Source organism: Pholis gunnellus (assembly GCF_910591455.1).
Source record: "Pholis gunnellus genome assembly, chromosome: 12".
Lineage (NCBI taxonomy): Eukaryota > Metazoa > Chordata > Actinopteri > Perciformes > Pholidae > Pholis > Pholis gunnellus.
In genome coordinates this window covers 13,216,509-13,233,389 of record NC_136539.1, presented here as the reverse complement: position 1 = coordinate 13,233,389, position 16,881 = coordinate 13,216,509, and the positions used below count along the sequence as shown (strand labels likewise).

The 16,881-nt window shown below is 41.5% G+C and overlaps 2 protein-coding genes across 2 annotated transcripts; one reads left to right on the top strand and one right to left on the bottom strand.

Moving 5' to 3' along the window:
- The first annotated feature begins 54 nt into the window (after window positions 1–54).
- On the top strand, window positions 55–5,284 carry LOC306703627 (Golgi reassembly-stacking protein 2-like). Its single transcript, XM_079169636.1, has 10 exons — window positions 55–216; window positions 1,326–1,406; window positions 1,490–1,693; window positions 1,841–1,927; window positions 2,014–2,144; window positions 2,944–3,070; window positions 3,152–3,290; window positions 3,422–3,499; window positions 3,637–3,816; window positions 4,219–5,284. The coding sequence occupies exons 1-10, from the start codon at window positions 154–156 to the stop codon at window positions 4,455–4,457; spliced, it is 1,329 nt and encodes a 442-aa protein (XP_079025762.1). The 5' UTR covers window positions 55–153; the 3' UTR covers window positions 4,458–5,284.
- A 185-nt stretch (window positions 5,285–5,469) lies between these two features.
- Window positions 5,470–16,151, bottom strand: tlk1a (tousled-like kinase 1a). Its single transcript, XM_079170909.1, is given in 24 exon segments — window positions 5,470–6,522; window positions 6,642–6,749; window positions 6,839–6,950; window positions 7,491–7,626; window positions 7,753–7,922; window positions 8,019–8,108; window positions 8,313–8,404; window positions 8,509–8,590; window positions 8,756–8,853; window positions 9,327–9,393; window positions 9,504–9,692; window positions 9,863–9,999; window positions 10,119–10,229; window positions 10,405–10,497; window positions 10,616–10,702; window positions 10,793–10,888; window positions 11,067–11,110; window positions 11,207–11,282; window positions 11,571–11,609; window positions 12,022–12,093; window positions 12,184–12,305; window positions 15,862–15,901; window positions 15,903–15,938; window positions 15,940–16,151. Coding segments are annotated over 24 exon segments (2,310 nt in total). The 5' UTR covers window positions 15,982–16,151; the 3' UTR covers window positions 5,470–6,351.
- Between the last annotated feature and the right edge of the window lie 730 nt (window positions 16,152–16,881).

Genomic DNA, 16,881 nt, shown 5'->3' with positions numbered 1-16,881 from the left:
ACAGCTAAGGGTTGGTTGCGCCAAAGCGGAAGTGTTGGGAACCAGGAAGCGCAGCACAAACAGTGCGCTGTTACCACGGACATGGTCCGGTGGAGAGCCGTCTGTTAACGAACACAGCTGGCCCACCCTGATCCACGCGCGCCCAGGGGAAACATGGGAGGGTCTCAGAGCGTCGAGATACCGGGAGGAGGAACGGAAGGCTACCACGTCCTCCAAGTAAGAGCGAAACTCAGCTTTACAGGCAGAGAGGGACAGCTGATGAGGGCTCTGCCTGCTAGCGCTGCAGCTAGTTCTACGGTCAAATAATGACATTTATATATTCGTTCAGTGGCAGTTTTTTGAGGGGTTTCTCTAATATAACTGACTTTTTTTTTTTTTTAAGTTTGTAATGTGTTGTTTAGGTGTATTTACTGACCATTTTATATGAGCTACGGTTAATTCGTCGGGTTGTTTTGAAACTGCTTGTATCCATATGACATGGTAAGTTAGTATTCAGACATGCGCAGTAAACAACATCAGCTGATCTCTTTTTAACGTTGCATGTCGCCAGAATAACCGGTGTGGCGACTAACGTTGTAAATACCCAGCGAAGAAGGGTGTGTGCCTTCATTAAGAAAAACACTAAAAGGCGACGAACTCGTCCATTCACTGTTTTCTACTATTTTTTTTAATTAATTGTATATATTAAATTGTGAAAAATGCCCCTAACATCTCCCTAAAGCCAAAGTTTAAATATTTCAGATACTGGTTGCTTGTTTTGACTGACCAACAGTCAAAACACTGAGAAGTCCACAAAACCTTTTTGTATTGAGACCAACGTTATGTGAGACCAACCCTGATGAAGGCCAACATCTCTAACGATGAAGATGTTTTTTAACAGTCCAAAACCTTAATTCACATTTGAGAACCGTGGAACCTGCTCAAGATTAATAAACTAATACATTTTCGGGGCCCACGTATCCGGTACGCTTTAGTGGTGTCTGTGCCAACACTAACTTCATTAAGGGAAAATGCCAAAAATGCCATTTATTTTTACAAGAAACTGTACTGAAGTTACTGGAGTGGATTCTTGTTTTCAGATCAGCTTGATCCTAAAAACTACAAGATTCTCTCTGTATTGAAAATGTTGTCCACATTTGTCCAGGATGTCAGAGGCAGATATTCACTGCGCTCGTCATATACTCGTGTTTTTGTCAGTTTACATATTTTAAAAGCAGTAACATAAGCCCCATCTTTCTGTGATTGAATCTCTAATGCAGGGTCTCAGCGGCGTCTCAGAATGACAATTTACACAGTTTGCAAGGTTTCATTGTCTTTCTTTACAGGTGCAAGATAATTCCCCCGGTCGCTGTGCAGGACTGGAGCCATTCTTTGATTTCATCATTTCCGTTTGTGACACTAGACTGGTAAGTTTACTATAATTGCAATAATGAAACCTCCGGCTTCAACAAGTGTTCTGACAGATGATTGCGTGTTTTGATCTGCATAGAACAAGGACAATGACACCCTCAAAGAGTTGCTGAAGATGAACGTGGAGAGGCCCATCAAGATGCAGTTGTACAGCAGCAAGACTCTGGCTATGAGGGAGACAACGGTCACACCCAGCAACTTGTGGGACGGCCAGGGGCTTCTGGGAGTCAGCATTCGCTTCTGCAGCTTTGAAGGAGCAAATGAAAATGTTTGGCATGTTTTGGTGAGTCTGCAACATGTATAACTGCAGCATTTTAATTAAAAATAATCACAAAGAAGTGTAAAATATCATTCACAATGAGCTTTTTTTTAGAAAGTATTGCTATCCATCACCTAATGTGTTTATACTGTATGTTTTGTGTGAGTCCAGGAGGTGGAACCAAACTCCCCCGCAGCCCTGGCTGGTTTGAGGGCCCACGCTGACTACATCATAGGAGCCGACACCGTCACGAACGAGGTACTTGCTTTTGCAGCTCGGCGGTAACGTTGACCCTAATGTTGGCAACAGGTTGACCTGCCGTGAATCTCTGCTCCTTCCAACAGAGTGAAGATCTGTTCTCCCTGGTAGAAACCAGTGAGGGGAAGGAGCTGAAGCTGCACGTTTACAACACGGATACGGACAACTGCCGCGAGCTGGTCATCACTCCAAACTGTGATTGGGGTGGAGACGGCAGGCATGTCTGATTTTTACTTCTGTTTCCAGGTGAAAGCCATGCATTTTGGTTTAGTGTCTACTTCCATTTAAGAATGCACTGTACAGTCCTTTGTACTGGGTTATTTGACAAATACTGAACAAGTCGATTCTGCATAACAGTGCTGCAGCTACAAATCCTCAACCATTGCGTCATGACTAACATCTCATAGACGTCAAACCGATAAGGCAACAAAAGAATGCACGATTCTAACAATACATGTGTCTCGATTACACCTGATGAATCTTTAGGTGTTGGTCCGGACAATTCTCACAATTAGACTTATAAGTATTGGGTTGTTATGTTAATACGCAATTTGTTTTCTGCTTCAGTCCAGAATTTGTCTTTAGTTTGGTTTAGTTGTTTTGTAAAGATTATTTTCATAGTTTTAAAAGCTAATAGTTGTATTCTACATTTAGCAGTTATTTATATACATTTATAAATTAACATTTTGGAAAAACACCCTGAAAACAACAACAAAGGGACTAAAAACAACAGTTACTTTTATATAATATATATTTATCCAACTTGTCTTATTTTATTATGACTTATTTCAGTTTTAGATCCCCTTTTCTGAGTACATTTTGAATAAAATCTTCAAATGAAATGTAAAGAGAAAGCTGTTAAATGACAGCTGGACTCAATAACAATAGCATTTCTGTGGGAAACAGACACTGACTGGATGAAGGTCTTTAACATTTGGATTTGTCATTTCACATCATCTTTCAGGCTACTGTGAAATGTTTGGACATTCCTCCTCACAGTATTTATGTCTCTCCAGTCTAGGGTGTGGGATTGGCTATGGCTACCTGCACAGGATACCCACACTGCCATCTATAGAGGGCAAGAGTTTCCCTGCACAGACTGCCAGTGAACCAGCCACTTCCCCTAAAGATGGCTTCACAGAGGTATAGCTCAGCATCTTACACAAACAAATAACTTCCGGATGTTGTCAACATTGACTGAGATAACGTCCTTTTGGTTACCAGGTCCACCTCTCGGCTGTCATTCCAACCGCTCCGGTTGCCGTTTCTTCTTCTTCTTCTGCTTCGACTGGATTAGAGCAGTCTTTCGCCGGCGTGTCAGTCAGCTCTAACCCGACCACATTTTTGAGCAAACTACAGACAGGTACACTATAATATGTGACTGCTCAAAATGTCCTGTTTGAATTCATGTAAGGTTGACTATTGCAGATTAAGCAAACTGTATGTGAACAGTGTAAACACACACACACACACACAATGACATTATTGTTTCAGAAGCTCCTACCGTCCCACTGCTCAGCCACTTCCCCTCCTCACAAAGCGCCACCCTGCCTGCTGCTGCCACACCACCAGGTCTGTAGAAATAAGTTTTAAGAGGTTATAGCTTCCCAGGTGTGGTGCCAAAGCCAGCCACTCTGAAGCCAAACGTACATGACTTTTGCCTGCTGACCTAGCATTGTCTAATATATGTGTATGTATTTATTGCACAGGTTTAATTCCCTTACCTGGAGGTCTTCCAGCCTTACCTGGAGGTCTTCCACCCTTTCCTGGAGGTCTTCCAGCCTTACCTGGAGGTCTTCCACCCTTTCCTCATTTACCAAATCTAAATATCACATTGCCAGACGTGGGCCACGTATTGCCACCTGGAGTTGGTGGATTACAACGTGCAGGTATTATCATGTTCTTTGAGATGTGCTTGGGTTAGTTGTTAATAATCTTAAAGGATTATTATAAACAGAACACGGAACGGAATAACTGGTAAAGGATTCTGGTGTTCTAAATTTGTTTGCGCCTGCACTCGCTACAGCCTCAACATATATTGTGACTTTTTATACGACATTCTTTATGACGTAATATGACTTTTTACGACATTCTTTGACATACTATATGACTTTTTACTTTTAATGCCATTTTGTTTCTTTTGGATTTATGGTTGAAATAACCTACAGGTAGGTGGCCACCACATCCAAACATAGACGAATATAAAAAAATGCAAGAAAAAAACACTTCAGCGTTGCACATTTAAAAGTTTTTCTCTACTCTAAGTAATGACTTTGTGTTGTGCTCCGCAGGTCTTCCACCTCTCTACATGCCAGCTTTTGTCCCTGGTGTAACTCTGCCTGACTTTGTTCTTCCACCAATCACTGCTCATGCATCTCCTGCTGTTGCGCTGCATACCAGCACCACATATCCCTCCTCCACCATACACATGAACAGTTCACTGACCAGAATCCCCATCCCGTCATCAGTGGCCACCTCTGAATCAATAAATATCACAATGACTGCAGACTTAGCAGAGAGCAACGATTGAGGTCGTCAGCTTGCTCTTAAGTCTTGAAACAATCTAGCCCGTCCATAAACTGCACGACTCCGTTGACAAATTGTTCTACACACTGTTCCAGTTTTACAAGCTTGAGTTCCTCCGAGGACACTGGAACTATGGGCTGGTCTTCTCCACATGAAGCGTGACTGTGTGTCCAGCAGCAGCAGTTTGTTGATGGTAGTAGAAGGAAAAATAACAAGAATCAAGTATTAACTGTCGCAGAACAACTTCTGTTACTAAATGGTAACACGTGTTAATTCAACTATGTGGAGTTTTTGAACTTGGTTCAAAGACAAAGTGTAATATGTGGGGAAACGGGTTACTATGAATGTGTGTAAGTTGCATTCTTTATTTAGTGGGCAAATTACCACAGAGCACTTGAAGGGTCACAATGGGAATTCTCATTTCCTGAACTACTTCTATGTTCGCTCATAAGATTTTTTGCAGCCCATCTAATCCACAAGAACAGTTTGTTGGTGCAGTCCGGTTCTTACAGTTACAGTCAGTGGTCCACTACTTAATACAACATTCATGTTACAGCTCAGCCCCTTGATGGATCAGAGGAAATGCAAACATATTGAAAGGCACCACGAAAACAAAAGAAGTCCCACCGTGACCCTTCAGTGGTTCTGTGAACTGCTTAAAGTCTTCAGGGGAAGGCGAGGTGGTAATTTATACTCCTGGGGATTTTCCTTTAGAAAAAGCAGGTTTGCCTTCTGTATCCATTAAACATAAAACTATTTTGGTTTCGTACAAAAGAATCATTTGTAAATTGATAGTTACCTTGATTAAACTGATGTATTTTTTCTATCTCAGCCTGTGGTCCCTGCTTTGTATTGTCATCTCTTTAAATGGTTCCTGTTAAGCATCCTGAAACAATGCAGTACCAAACAGAGCCACTGGGTGGCGGCGTAATCTCAGCCAATGGAGAGATTACCAGGTGAGTGAGTGTGGATGTTAATTTAGGAATGACCGGACTCGTCCTACAGTACCATTCACTGGGAGGGAAAAACATTTCCTGGCATTTATTATTCACTCTTTAGCAGAACTGTACAATTTGTACCCAAAGTGGAACATACAGCCCTTATAAAAGTAAGAGCAACAAAGCAGCAAAATGAAATACTAGTTTGCATGGGGACATTTGAACTGTTTGTACACGTTGCCGTTACAGTTAAAATCCACCTGTACAGCATATACAGCTTCCAATTTATTAATTAATATTCCTGCATAGGATTTTATACATCGTCACATTTCTACATTTGGTTACTTTGTGCATTAAAACGCAAGTACGCTGTCCCAACCTACGTGTCACTAGATGCCACTTGTATGCTACACATTACATTCTCATGGCTAAGTAACTCAAATTAAAGCCTAAGATTTGTGGATAAACAAAACATTTAGCCAAATCATTCGTGAAATCTTTGTAGTTCTACATAACGACGACTGTCCCCTCCTCCCCAGTAATTTAACTTCTAGCAGCTGAATCATTTGCACCCCAGCAGGACCGCGTTATTTAATCTAAACGGTGGGCTGCAAAAAAAAGTGTCCATTCGGCCCTTTTAAGGCTTTTTTTCCCATCTGCAACATCTGAACAGAGCGTCCAGTCACATTTTCTTCAAGGTACGTCGTCAGTCTCAGTGCTTTAAATCGGACCCTCAAAAGATCCCTTTACCCATGTCCTTTTAAAAACGTCCCCTCACTGATCAAGCCCTGGTAAACAAGTAGAAGCCTGGCGCAGGTCCGAGGAGGCCATGTGAGATCTCCCCACCGGTGTCCTGCTCCTCCTGTTGCCGGCTGTTTCCTTCTCCCACAAGCCAGAGCCTCTGAGAAGCTCTGCGGCTGTGGGAGCAACTTTGCCTTTTTTCGTCACAGTGCGATGCGGTCAGTACGAGATGATGCTGGAGGAGGCGGGCCCTGAGCCAGCAGCATTTATCTGCAGGTTTCCAGAGGAGCTCGACCTCCGCATGTGAGGGAGCAGGTACGGGTCGCTTCCCATCTGGTGAACGTCGATGCGGTCCTCCTTCCTGTACGCCAGGCACCGCCTTATGAAGGCCTGGATGGAGGAGGAACAGTGTCCACGATGTGTACGTCAATCACGTGTTTTAAGATGTTTTTTTTTCCATCGACTTATTTTAAAATGGCACTGTGCTTTTTGTACGCAAGTTCGCCTACCTTTGCTTCATTACTGGAAACGGGCTTGACAGGGAACTGGACATCTGTAGCTTTCAGTATGGTGTTCTCCTGCAGGATGTCCTGTTGGGACTGATTGTGGCCGAAAGGCTAAAAAGAAGAAAAGAGGGGCAGCTCTTAATAATCACGCAAGAGATTACAAAGACATTCAAGGGTAGAATCTGTATTGCCCTCCTTACCTTCCTTCCATAAAGACACTGAAAAAAGATAACACCCACAGACCACACGTCCACCTTGTTGGAGATCTTTGGAGGCTCTTTGCCAACCACAAAACATTCAGGAGGCAAGTACCTGGACAGAATAAATAAAGAAAGTGTTACTGAGCACATTTACACTGAAAGTACTGATAGTACAATATTGAGATACTTATCCTTTACTTTGTACATATATTTATATATACACATTTCTCATACAAAACATGGAAGTTTAAAACAAAAAAATATGATGTTGATTAAACTACCCCACAGTTCATGAAAGAGTCACCACGACCAACAACACCACTAAATACTGCTCACACGTTAATTTAACTCTGAAAAGGACCAATTTGCAAAACTAGTACTTTTACTTCCGATACTTGTTGGTGTAGTAGTACAAGTAACTTATATTTGTGTCGATTTTGGTGGTCCCTGTGGACGAAGGTGGTGGTGGGCTTCTTCTTCGTTGATGGTCTTGTTTAAATTCATAACCAGTTAAAAGTTGCTCACAGTAACTTTAAGTGAATAATTGAATGCAGATCTTTTACTTATTGAGTATTTCTATAGTGTGGTACTTCTACACTGAATGTTTTCATACTGTATGCGATATATGTACATGTGGGACATTTAATCTCACCAGTAGGTCCCTGCGCCCTGTGATGTCAGATCCATCCCATCCACGCCATAGTTGTCATCATCCATGATTTTTGACAGCCCAAAGTCAGTGATTTTGATTTCACCGCAGGCTGTGCCATCCACCAACAAGATGTTGCCTTGAAATCAAAGGAAAAGAAGAAATGGAATACCATTAGTATGATGACTGCTTTAACCCACTCGACTGTCACAATCTGATTAGATGTGGACCAGCATATGTTCTTGATGCGACGAGTCACGTTTACCTGGCTTGAGGTCGTAGTGGATGATGGGGGGTTTGATTTCATTCAGGTATCTTAATGCGTTCACAATCTGCATGACTATAGACCGCGCCTCCTTCTCAGACATTAGCTTATGCTGTTTCAAGTAGAAATCCAAGTCGTTGCCTTCGCAGTACTCCATGACAGTGCAAAACCTAATGAATGAGGAGAAAAAAAAAAGAATTATAAAGACAGAAACCAACCTCAAAGTGCTGGAGGTGCATTGAGAACAGTGGATCGAGTGCACTAACGTGTCTGTGTCCAGTGAGAAGTAGTCATAAAGCTTCACGATCCTGGGGTGGTCCAGCTCCTTGTGTATTCTGTACTCTCTGCATGCATGTCTGTGGAGAGGAAGATAATTAGGCTTCTATTAGCATCCAAAGCATGAGGTGTTGGTGCAGTATTCTGCACTGACAGCCTGCTGTTGGGCTTATAGAAAGGAATAACAATACACCGCAAGCTAAGGACATCCGAACAGCTTGTCCAAGTATGTCACAACATTGGAAACGCTAATTATTGTATACTGCAGGTTGAGGCCAACATACTTGTGATAGTTCTCCTTCTTCTCTTCTCTCCAGTTCTTGTTAAGTTGATGGATTTTCACAGCAGCATATCGTTGCTCAATCAAGTCAAAAGCCTGCACAACACATGCACACAAAACTTGACTTATACTTGAAAGGCAACACCTGCTAAGAGTATTATTTGCTTTGACACTTGTGATCTAAACATGGAATGACTTACCTTGTAAACTTCACTAAAGCCCCCTCTTCCTAGAAGGTGGAGGAGCAGATATCGTTCATTCAACGTTGGATGGTCTTTAAATCTTTGGATGGAAAAACACAAACACAGAAAACAATCAAAACTAAAAGATGGATGGGTCAATGATACATTTTGCAGCATCAGCGTTGCTATGAGGACACTGGCCTCGTGTGAACATCATGTTCCAATGTCAATGCGGCAAAAGTGAGAGGAATCGAGTCAGACTCACTGTGAACTGTCTTCATTATTTATTCTCTTCAGCTCCCGAATGTGAAGGTTGCGCACTCTCTCCAGACGCTCCAGCTCCGCCTGGATCTCAGCTTCTTCCTATAAATGATTCAAGCACACAAACGCAAACTCACAGAAGGAACTTCAGAACTCTGACAACAAGGAGACGAGCTCATCAAAACCCCTCTTGTACACTGCCGACTAGTTCTGTATGAAATATTTAACGGTTGACTTAATACGGAGCTGCCTGTGATGCGTATTCATCACGAAAAACAACAAATAGATCGACAAGCTACAGGCTCACTCCGTCCTGAGAGAGTCACTCAAAAGGAGCGGTGGTTCAGGTACAATCAGGCTGAATATGTTCAATTATCTTCACATTGAAGACAGATTTCTTTTACATCCAATTAGGTTTTAACCTGTAAACTGTATAAAAGTGCTCTTTATCCTTATTATATTCCTGGTCCTGGATACATCTTACATACGCTCATGCGACTGTGCTGCACAGGAACAGGAACAAAATGAAAAATAAGTGTTTTTAATGTCGCTGCAGGTTCAGCATTTGGGCAAACCTTCTTAAGATGTCCAAGTCGCAGTTTGAAGATCTCTTCCTGTTCATGGTACTCTGCTAGTGTCAGCCTTTCCACAATGAGAGAGAGAAAAGAGAAGAAAAAAAAAATGTTAAATTACACTGATCTTTCTACACTGCATGTGCCGGAGGATTGGCTGGTCTGACATCGAGAACTTACAGCTGAGGTAGGCTGGGTTTGAGAAAGGGGTCGCTCTCGGCTCCGTTCACCGCCTTGGTTTTGCGTTGCTTTGGCTCAGAGTTTGTGGTTGGTGCTTGGGAGTTGCTAGAGGATGGAGGTTTCCTCTTAGCTAAAAGTTTCCTCTGCCTCTCAATGTCCTCCCTCTGTTGGTTTGAACCCTCTTGCTGTCTGCAGACGGAAAGCAGTGCTTTTTGTTAAGAGTATATTATGAAAAAGAGCTGGTTTCTCCAAGGATAATTACATATAAAAAAAAAACGAACAAGAAAATAAGTCCAACAGCAGCGAGACAATAACATGATCGATAAGACACAGACGGTGTCAGTAGTAAAGCTTCTTACTTCACAAGGTTTTGGAAGGCGTAGCCGTCGGTCCACTGTTCTGTGAATGACGCTCCATGTCTCACTGTAGTGAAATGGCCTAAACGAAGTCTATCTTGCATGCTTTTCTCCCGACAGGCCTGCTTCTCCTGGGTGCTCTGAGGAACAATAACAAGGTATATATATATAACATAGACATATAAGGTATATATATATAACATACATATAAAAGGTATGTTGAGTGTTCATAAAGGGTTAAGAAAAACAAGACATTTACCTTTTCTATGAGCAACTTCTTGCTCATAGTGATGCATTTATTCAAGCGTTCCTTGTACTTTTCAAGTAATTTTTGTTGTTCGTCTATCTGTCTCCTGAGATCGCAGTTTGCCTACGATGCAAGAAAAAAAAAAAAAACACACCAATTATTTAATATATTAAACATATTTATGAGAATTAAAACACATTAATGTCTGTTCTATTACCAAACATTACTTTGGCAAACATGGTGCAATTTGTTTTTGCATTGAAGGAACATCAGAGCGCAGTAGTAACTTCCTCCTTACCCGCAGCAAATCATCTATCCTCCCCTCCTTCTTCTCCAGGTCCAGATTCTTAGTGCTTTCGAGGGCGGCCAACTTCAACCCTGTGAGGTCAGTCTAGAGTGGAACAGCAGGAGAGAAGTCGTTTAAAAAGATGCCCAGAAAAGAAACATTGAAGAGCGATTACAAAGAGCTGGTGGTGTCCCGACTATTCACAATCACCCCCCCCCCTCACCTGAACAAATTTGACTGCTAGTTGCTTTGGATGTGTCATGTGGTCCCCAAAAGACAGACTAGTAGGAGGTGAGCTATTTTGTGTAACCTGCAACAGAAGAGAGAGTCCTTTTAAGACAGGGCAACGCCAAAAAGGAGCAGCAAAGAGATGTTGAGTTTGAGTTTAGGCGTTACGTACAGCGATACCCTGAGCCGAGTGGGAATGTGAGTTCTGGGGCGATCGGATCACTGGTGGGAGACCTCGCACAGGACTGGACCCGTTTCCTCCCTGGAACTAAAAAGGTTAGGAGATCAAAAGGTCACATCACAGCCAAACATTTGATGACAGCGGACCTGTGGCTGTGGCTCTTTTTAAAATCACAGTGCTGTCATTTTACAGACAGGAAATGCCTCTGTGGTTGAAAGACTAACATAGCACATATTACTCGCTCACCACAAAACTGAAAACTTACATCAAAATAATCACTTATTTTGGGTCCTCGCACAATTGATTTCCCTGTGAAAAGAAAAGAGAAAGTTGAATATTTAAGATACACAAGATGTAATGTAAGCAGGAGCAGAAATGTAAGCAGTGTAACACAGAGACACTGACCTTGGCTGCTCTCTGATTGGATCTCAGGTTTCCTTTTTCTGCCTCGGACCGTTTCTGACTGTTTCTTCTCCGGGGTCTAAAAGAGAAATTGTATTCTTCATGTTTTATTTTAATACTACAAAAAAAAAAAGGCTATTTTGACCTTTACACCTGCTCGTTTGTATCTTATCAAGTTGGCAATGAACCGAGTCTGCATTAAGCATTTATTGAAAATCACCGAGACAGATTTTAGCCATAACAATAACAGGTTGTACTTTTCCTTGTGTCACTGCTCTCATTGCAGTTTCATGTCAGTTTCGGACAGACTTATGTTGAGCACAGTGTTTGAAAATACACACAGTTTAAAATGTCATAATATACGTACCGAATAAGCAGGAGAACTGCCTCTTTTCACGTCTGACCCCTGTCGAAATGACAAAGACAAGATTTTTAGACAAAGATCATCAGAAAGTGGATATAACCTGAAGATTGTTTACCAGATAGTAGAAGACCTTCAACTACATCAGTGCTTCTTTTCAAATAAACTAATTTCTACAAAATAACCTAATTCTACTGACCCCCTGATGTATACGTTTAAATTATTAAGGACCTTAATATCTGGCACCTGTCCTGTAAAATGCATTTATCAGCGGTTTCTGATTAAATGTATTCTTGGGTGCATTCACACCTGTACTGAGAGCCGTCGACCTGTGATCGGATCACCAGAGACTCATGTTAACGCCGGGTCTGAACAGGACCTCTAGTCTCACGAATAACATTTACTTAAATATTCAATCAACTTATTTATAATAATGATCTTCAACAGTTTAGTGTACCTCTGACTCCTTGTCGCTTGAGGATCCGAGGCTTCCAAAACTTTGATTTGAACATTCATTATTGGTCAATGCCTGAAAAAAAAAAAAATAATAATTTGGGATAAGACGTGGACACTTAACGATAGTATTTTGATCAGTTACGACATACAAACGCAGACTCACTTTGGTTCCTGCACTTGTGCTACCGGTGCTTCCTCCTGTGCTGCCGCCAACCCCGCCCATAAAGCGGGCCTCCAGCAGCTCCTGTCTCCGGGGGTCCAGGCTGTGCAGCTCCTCCATGGTGCCTGGCAGGATTAGCAACAATTCACAGCATGTCTCAGTTATTCCAGGATCGGCTTAATTGAAGCCTCCGAATGCACCAAATCAAGAGCAGATGACACACTCGCAACGGCATTGGGAGCAGAGTCAAAATAAAAAGGGGACTTGTTCAGTCACATATACACAGTCTCAAACCCTCACAGGTGATACTAGTCTAGACCAGAATATAGGCCAGACCAACTTCATGGCCGTTCCATAGAGATATAACAAAGGTTTCAGCGTAATACTACAAAGAAGACACAGATAGTTTAGAGCAGAAGTAACAGGCATCTCTGCCATTATCCTGAGAGTCCAGCAGCAATGTGTCGGCTGCTAGGCTCTGATGAACACTGTGCTCCTGTGGGACTGTTACGTGAGCTTCAGTGTTGTTGCTGACTCAGAGGGGTCTGCCCACTAAACCTGTGCTTTAATGAGACAACCATTTTGAATCTACGACGGCATCAATTTAAATGGAGGAGTACCAAACACATTGGATAATCTATCTAAATAACTACAAAATCACAGCAGCTGGGAATAGAGCAAAAACAGATAATAATGAATGTGCACCAAATATAGAAAACATGCTAACCCTTAACGTCCATTTAAAGCCACACGACAATCAACTATGACAGCCGAATATGGAGTGAAGTCTTCACTATTGGACTAAATGCACCATACTGACTCTCATATATTTCATTTTGTTCAGTTTTTTTTTTTTATAACTTCTCGACATTTCATACACTGAACGATTGTCAAATGAATCGATAAGATAGTTGCAGCCCTACTGAGGAGCTCATTTATTAACAATATATTTATTATAAAACCACAGACTTAACAAATGTACTACGCAATGAGGAGAAGTAGTGGAAAATCAACACTACTTGTGTATACAATCAACTACTTTGTTGACATATGCAAATGATTAAAAAAAAAACACACAAACAAGTTGCAGTGTCCCGATAGTGCATGAAACAAAACAAGCCTTAACAAGAATAGATCAACAAAAAAGCCATTGATTTCATCCTCTAAAACCAAAATACTGTCTGCTAAAACTGACAAGAAGTCCCGGTGAAGCCCCAAAACATGCTGGTGAGAGTACAGTATACATCTCATCTGGCCTGGGAACACCAAGGTTGCTCGGGAGAGGGAAGTCTGGAATACCCGGCTTAGCCTGCTGCCCATGTGACCATAAGATAAGTGGCAGAGAATGGACGGACAGATGTCTGCTGTTAACTTATACATTATAATGCAGCAGCCAGCACAAAGGCCCGTTTCAGTGCACAACATGAAGTCACTGAGAAGTGTGTGGTAACAGTAAGATATACAGCTGACTCACTTAATAATACCGACTTGCAACTATTTTCCAGATCAGCAGACGATCACATAGGTGCATAACTAACCTGCTGGTCACTTGTCTGTAGTCAGTGATAACTTAAAACTGTGTTACATGTGATGACGATTGTTGCCAAAATAAAAACATGTGATGAGCTTGTGATTCCTGTTCTAAAACCAGATTTATTGATACGATGATGACTACTATGATACTAAGTATGAAGTAGTGCGCTGAAATGCAATGAAGTGGCAAGTCTAGCAGCACAAAAGCAAAGAATATGTCGGCCAAATCCAGCAGTTGAAATTAAATAATTAGATGCATATAATTGTCTAAAGAGTTTGAAAATGTATACTAACTTCTGCCAACACACTTTGCCCTGATAACACCTAAAGATAACTTTAAATGTCACAAACCCTCCCATGCGCAGGATTTTTATGTGAATGGGACAAATCTTAGATACAATCGGGCAACGAGTCCATTTCCTCTTCCTAAAGCATCTCAGAGACAAAGTATGCTCGTCACATTTCCCATGTTGTGTCTGTGGCTTCTAATCAAATTTGCAGTCTCCAGTGCAGACATCGGTCTTTCATGACTAGATGAACGAGCGAGACTATTATACAGCAGTGCTAAATATTCAGCCCTGTAATCACAAAGACATATAGAGACAGGTTTTTCTTACTTCATTAGCAACTATTCAAACAAACAGCACATGTTTCACCTTTCTCCTCAACACAGTTTGGCTGTGGTGAGTTAGCGCTGCAATATTGGCGAAAAGCAATGTGTTCAATGTATTCTGTTAAATGATACGATTGCATCTCTGAAGAACATAATCTTTAGGAGGAGGTTGTAGCTGCTGGTTCTCAGGACAATCTCATTCTAGCTGGTGCGAGATGGCTCCATAACAATATCTCCCTTTTCACCCAGATTGTTTATGCCAGTTTCATGTCATAACTACATACCAGCTGTGTGGTTTTCCCCACAAGGATTTCCCTTTGTCTCAAAAAAAAAAACCAAGGCCTCATGCATAACTATTATCTATATTCCAGCCCCTGCAGGAACATGTGGTTGAACCCTTACAACTCTTGCTGTGGATGTCATTTTAACTCTGCTGCTGAGCAGACTGACCACCTGTTTAAAAAGGCAGAAAGTCATAAAAAATCTCTGGCATAGATTGGGTTGGATTACTAGGTTAACCCATTGGCAATTTAAGCAACAGCACAGACAACAATACGTCTACCACTTTTCAATATTTACCAGGTGTCACACTAATGAAGGTATTTGTTAATGAATGTAAATAAATGCATATAACATTAATAGAGGCAATTAGAAGCTACTTCAATGGCCAAAGCTAGGTCAAAGTCCTCAATCATTACAATATCCAGTGGAAACTACTGAGGGAACAAGTAGGTGTGATAAGTGGTCACAGTGGGTCACCAGAAAGACCAAATAAGCTAATTTGATTGTGTGTGTTAGCATACTGCACTCTGTCTGTATCCCATGGGGCATCTAGTGTAACATAATGGTCTTCACTCAATCGTTGAGTTAGCAATACTAATAAGGTCAAACAAGGCTACCTACCCTCCAATAAGGTAGCGTTAGCATACACTTAATGTTCGTTAAATACCGACATAGATCACCGACCGATCCAAGACCCTTCTATCCAGTTAGGGTGATGATTAACGTTAGTGTTACTTACACATGTGAGTTAACGTTACATATTGTGTGGCCACCGTTGGTAGAGAGACACCACAGTCTAACGTTAGACACAAAGGAGAGCTAACAGTGCGATGCACACCTAACTTATCCCCAAAAAATGCAGGATTTATCTCCGTGCATTTAAACGTTACTAATCCGTTTTACATCCATCTGTGAGTTAACTAGTGTCTGCTCTTATAGCGGCAGCGGGTTTAAAGAAAGGATGCGCTGATTGCAGCCGTTAACCCCGCTGCTCACGTAGAGGTTTATCGCCATTATGCACGTATTTGTCAATAGGTTACTGCACTAGCCTGGTCGCAGGGAGACGGTCCTGTGTCTTCAGTGCTAAGTTACAAGCTAGCCAAACGGGCTCCATTGACTTTGGAGCTAGCGAGCTGGTTTCGCCACCACGATTTGCTCGGTCGTTTTATTACAATTTCCTTTCGCTCTGCACAAAATGAATAAAAGGGAGCAAGTAGAAAATACATGTAGGTATTTAATACATTTAACGATACCTTCCTGGGCCTTCACCAACGCCGTGGTATGTTGCTGAAAACACAGTCCGTGTTGGGGACGTGGAGAGCTGGGACCAAAGATGGCGTCCCCTCCAAACTTCCACTACTTTGGACACTCATCAAGCTACTTTTCGTGTGTTTGGTACCACAGCGCACACGGTTAATCGTCCACAAAGGCTGTGAAATTGACCGTGGGACATACCACGGTTCGTTCTACATGGACACGGTGACTACCACTGAGTGAAAGTGTCTTAATTATGAGCTGCTTCTGGGGCACAAACCTCTTCACACACCACAGCAGAGCGTCCTGGCTCCGGGGCCACCTCTCCGTCTTCAAGTGGTTGCCTATGAAACGTCATATATCGTGTGCAAATTTCTTATCGCGAGGGTGATGCACGAAGCACGGACATAAAGAATACTTTAACATTATACACACTGCACACCTGAACCATGCATATCTACATTGTAGGTACAAGTTGGTGGAAAACTTATGATGTTCAGAGCAAACAAAAAATAAATTACATTTTTTCTTTAAAGATATTAAATTACTGTTGGACGATATCAACAGGTCGTGGAGTCAACAACAACGTGCTGTATCAAAATTCTGAGATAAGTAAAATATATATATGTCATAATATATGCTATGTTTCGTAATTAAGTACCTTACAAGTTTGACCAATTAAGTCAAAAGTTTGCCATATCTCATAATGTTGATTTGTGTCAGAATTTTAACATGTCACAAGTATTTTTTTATTATGGAAAAACGATCATCTAGTTTTTCCCATCTGTAATATGTAGCACAATTTAAGGATGATAATACAAAAAAAACATATTTTATTCAATTCCTAATTGTAAATCAAAGTTTTCCATTTTTAAATTGTAATGCATGTTCACTGTATTTCCTTCTTGGACCTTACAAAATGATCTCGATATAGTCAATACACTCATCTCTTAATATTAATACAGTGATCTACAGTATACAAAACCAGATAACGTAGCTTTATTTTATATGTTTATTGC